A 3,714-nucleotide genomic window follows, 5' to 3' on the forward strand; every position below is an offset into this window, starting at 1 on the left:
TAAAATATTATTCCCTTTTATTAATCTGATAAAAAATGATTATCTATTTATCTATTATTATTGTATATTTATATACATTGTTTTAAATGCGGAAATATATAATCAACTAAAAGTAATTGCTAAGGTTAGTCTTATTCAAATACTGGAGATATTATTAAATACATTTAAGGTAATGCAAATATCATTATAATGTGCAGTGCTTGTGTTGCCTTTATAATACCATGGTTGGGTTATTCTAATTAGAATTATTTAAAAACGTCTTTGAGAAATGTGATTAAAAGAAACTTTCTTATCATAACTTTCATGTAACCTTTACAATGGACATAAGGATTCTGTGTTATAAAAGATGTCTGTCTGTGAGCTAAAAGGGTAGCTGTTAGTTGTGATGGGCAAGTTCCCTTGGACTTTTATGACAGTTGAATTCCTGCGGTTTTAACTTATAAGTAGTATTAAATGCACCAACTGCTAACAATAAAAAATATATTAAGTAACAGAGATTAGATTTACCTCACAGAGTAATTCAGCAATTCTAATTTTAATTATTGCAAACACAAAATATCACTACTGCAATGGTATGTGAAATGTCAAAAAAATTGCAAACTGTAAAACTCCTTGTTATAAAATTACCACAAAATTCACTGCATTTCGTAAAAAAATAAAATATTGAGCACAAGAAATACATGAAAATTTAAAGAATTACCTACATTAAGATGATATTGAAAATGCATGTTATAGATGATAAAAAGTTGTTTATCAAATTTTCTTTGTCTATGAATTCCAAGATTTTCATCCGACCTTATCCAACATCATTAACAATGTGATGGTCAGCATAAAATCACTTTCTGAGTATATATCTTGCAACTTAACCAAAAATAAAACTTTTTTGCAGTGTAGACATGTGAAAAGCTTGGAGGTTTAATAATGATCTTATTAAAAAAAGATTTTTTCCTTTCCTAGTTTATATTTACAAAATATTTTTTTATAACTTTTTAAAGTGAAATATATGGCTGACATTATATTTTGAACAAAACAATAATTATATAATATATATGATGAAAAAATTATAATAATTAGCAACAATAGAATATATACTAAAAGAATAATTGTTCCGTATATATCAGGAACAGAGTTGATGTAAAATATGTCTTAAAATATATTATCAGTTAAAAATAAAGGCAAACAAGAATAAATTCTTAAACACAAAAAGCAATACATTTTACAACTCATTCAAAGTAGAATATCTACATAAAAATGAACACAACCTTTTTAATTTATGTCAGCACTCTGCATTTGCCAATGTAAATGACAATGAGTGAATGAAGCAGGCATGTAAATAAGATATCATGTTGCAATAAGAAAAACATTTTTATCATTTTTGTGATGTGGTCGTTGTGACAAGAAGATTGTGAGTAACCTGTTTACAACAGTCAAGGTTTTATTTTGTTTGACTAGCTATGGAATTATGGTTTAATTGGTTTAGTCAAAAATATTTTAAAATGTGAAATTTAAAAAAACAAATCCTTGTTAATAACGAATCTCAAAACATTGTTTAATAACAATAAAAACAGAATAAATAAATAGAAAAATATTACCACTTTTTAGAAGTATATTGGTTTTAAAATAATAACCACAATGCATGACCAAAAAATGCATATGTGCATATTTAAATATTATGTTTAAAACGAATCACAATTTAATCCTATCAAGCATCATAAACCTTATACACTTAAATATACCACAACAAAATACCAACACAATAAACAGCCAACTTAAAGAAACATCAAACAGTTCTTTCAATATCCTCGGCTTTTAGTTTTCCCCTTTTCTTTTTCCCCTTGAGTAAGTCTTTTTCACGTTTTTGTCGCAATACTTCTTCTTTTCTTAAAGATCTTGGGAGATTTTGTTTGATTCGCTCTAATCTGACATCACCCATTGAAAATTTGCCAGTTACTGACAAATTGTGATATTTAGGAATTCCATATTTCCTAGCAAAATAATTGTACCTTTCAAAAAAAATCTGTTTAGCATACTTGTAGAGCTTCACATCTAAACTAATTAAGGCTTGAAGTCTTTCCAACATTTCATCAGACTGTTTAAATGTTTTTATATACTCATTTGCAAAGCCTGTATCCCATAACTGAAAGGGTTCCTTAAATTTCATACTAAATGTTTTTTCAAAAACAAATTGGCTTTCCCGCGGATACTCGAGAAGACCAAAATATGCGATATTGCGAATGTTACGTTTTGCTATATTTAAAAGCTTCTGCTTGAGATTTTGTTTTTGAAGTATTTTTTTGAAATCGCAGTCTACAGCAGAAATATTTGACAACATCCATGTTTGTCGATTTATTGCTAAGTTGTATGGACATGATATAAACTTTTCTATTGTTACGTTATGCCAAAATTTTCCAGGAAAACATGCTGGAATTTGTTCTATAAGTAACCGTCCGCGACACAGGGATGAAGCAGCCTCCCATGAAGCACCTCTTTGTATGTGACGAAACTCGCTTAAAAATCTGTGGAGAGGATTTCGAAGAATGGTACCATAGAAATACCTTCTTTTTCTGTTTTCATATTTCGTATTGAAAAGCTTTGGTGTACATTCCCTTATTGTAGCAAAATCTGGATGAAGCCCACATGGCCATTTTGGCTGGATATACCTGCAAACAAGCCAGATCTCTCTAACATCCTTCCGATAACACATGCACGAAGGCTTCTTTGAATCTCTACATTCGCAGTTACTGTTTTCGATATTAAACACTAAATGCTTCTCAATCGTAGTTCCACCCGTTTTCTGAACATGAACAAAGGAGAATACATCCCCAGCATCTTTATTAAAATTGATATTCCTATAGGCGTATTTCTTTTTTATGGGTTTTACAGGTAGGTTTCTTGTGCTGTTGTAGAAATATAAAATAGAACAAATAGCAAGAAAGAGTACTGCTCCAAACATCTTCTGATTCCACATCATAGTTCATAGTTCACTTTAACAAAAAATCATATATATACATGGTTTTTTATAATTCACTATGTCAAAATAAAAAAGGTGTGACCAATTTTTTAAAACAGATATTTTTTAGTTGGTTAGTATCTCCATATTTCGGCAAAACTCATGCAAAAATGACTCTCCTTTCATGATAAGAATTTAAGGTTAAAATCAAGAAAAAAATTGCTTTAGTTATAAAAAACTTTTCTTCAAAGCATTTAGTAAAAAAGAGTGGAGTACGTTAAAGATATATCTCAAAATTGGAGATACGCCCACATATAAAATGTTTATCTCCATAAATGGAGATAAGTTCATATACCACAAGAGTTGAGGGCTTCAAAAATGCAAAATCATGTTACATAGCCTTTCGGAATGAACGGGTTAATGACCTCTAAACCTCAATATCTCTACAAAGATACATGATCCTATATATTTTCTTGATTAGTGTTTCAAGATCTATACGATGAAGGGAACAGGTGTACAAATTTCTGAAAAAAAATTTTTGTGTTTTGACGGATCTTTGCTGACGTCAGCAAACTTTTTTAAACTCTTATACAGTGATGCTTTAATGTAACTTTACATGTGCACGATATTTATCACGTTCACACGAACCTTCGGTAGCGTCAAAACTTTTGTTGTTATTGTTAATTTATTGTTAAATACGTGAGCTAGTTTTGCATGTTAAAAACAATATAGTTGATATGTCACAAGTGAACTTTAATTAGCCT

The 3,714-nt window shown here is 29.4% G+C and overlaps 1 protein-coding gene across 1 annotated transcript; it reads right to left on the reverse strand.

Moving 5' to 3' along the window:
- LOC130636635 (heparan-sulfate 6-O-sulfotransferase 2-like) lies at nt 1-3,046 on the reverse strand. The gene has a single exon (XM_057446421.1). It carries the CDS (start codon nt 2,969-2,971, stop codon nt 1,781-1,783), a length of 1,191 nt encoding a protein of 396 aa, XP_057302404.1. The 5' UTR covers nt 2,972-3,046; the 3' UTR covers nt 1-1,780.
- Nucleotides 3,047-3,714: the final 668 nt, after the last annotated feature.

Source organism: Hydractinia symbiolongicarpus, chromosome 3 (assembly GCF_029227915.1).
Source record: "Hydractinia symbiolongicarpus strain clone_291-10 chromosome 3, HSymV2.1, whole genome shotgun sequence".
Classification (NCBI taxonomy): Eukaryota; Metazoa; Cnidaria; class Hydrozoa; order Anthoathecata; family Hydractiniidae; genus Hydractinia; species Hydractinia symbiolongicarpus.

Coding starts and splice junctions, on each gene's coding strand:
- LOC130636635 (XM_057446421.1), bottom strand. CDS start 2,971: ATGATGTGGAATCAGAAGATGTTTGGAGCAGTACTCTTTCTTGCTATT.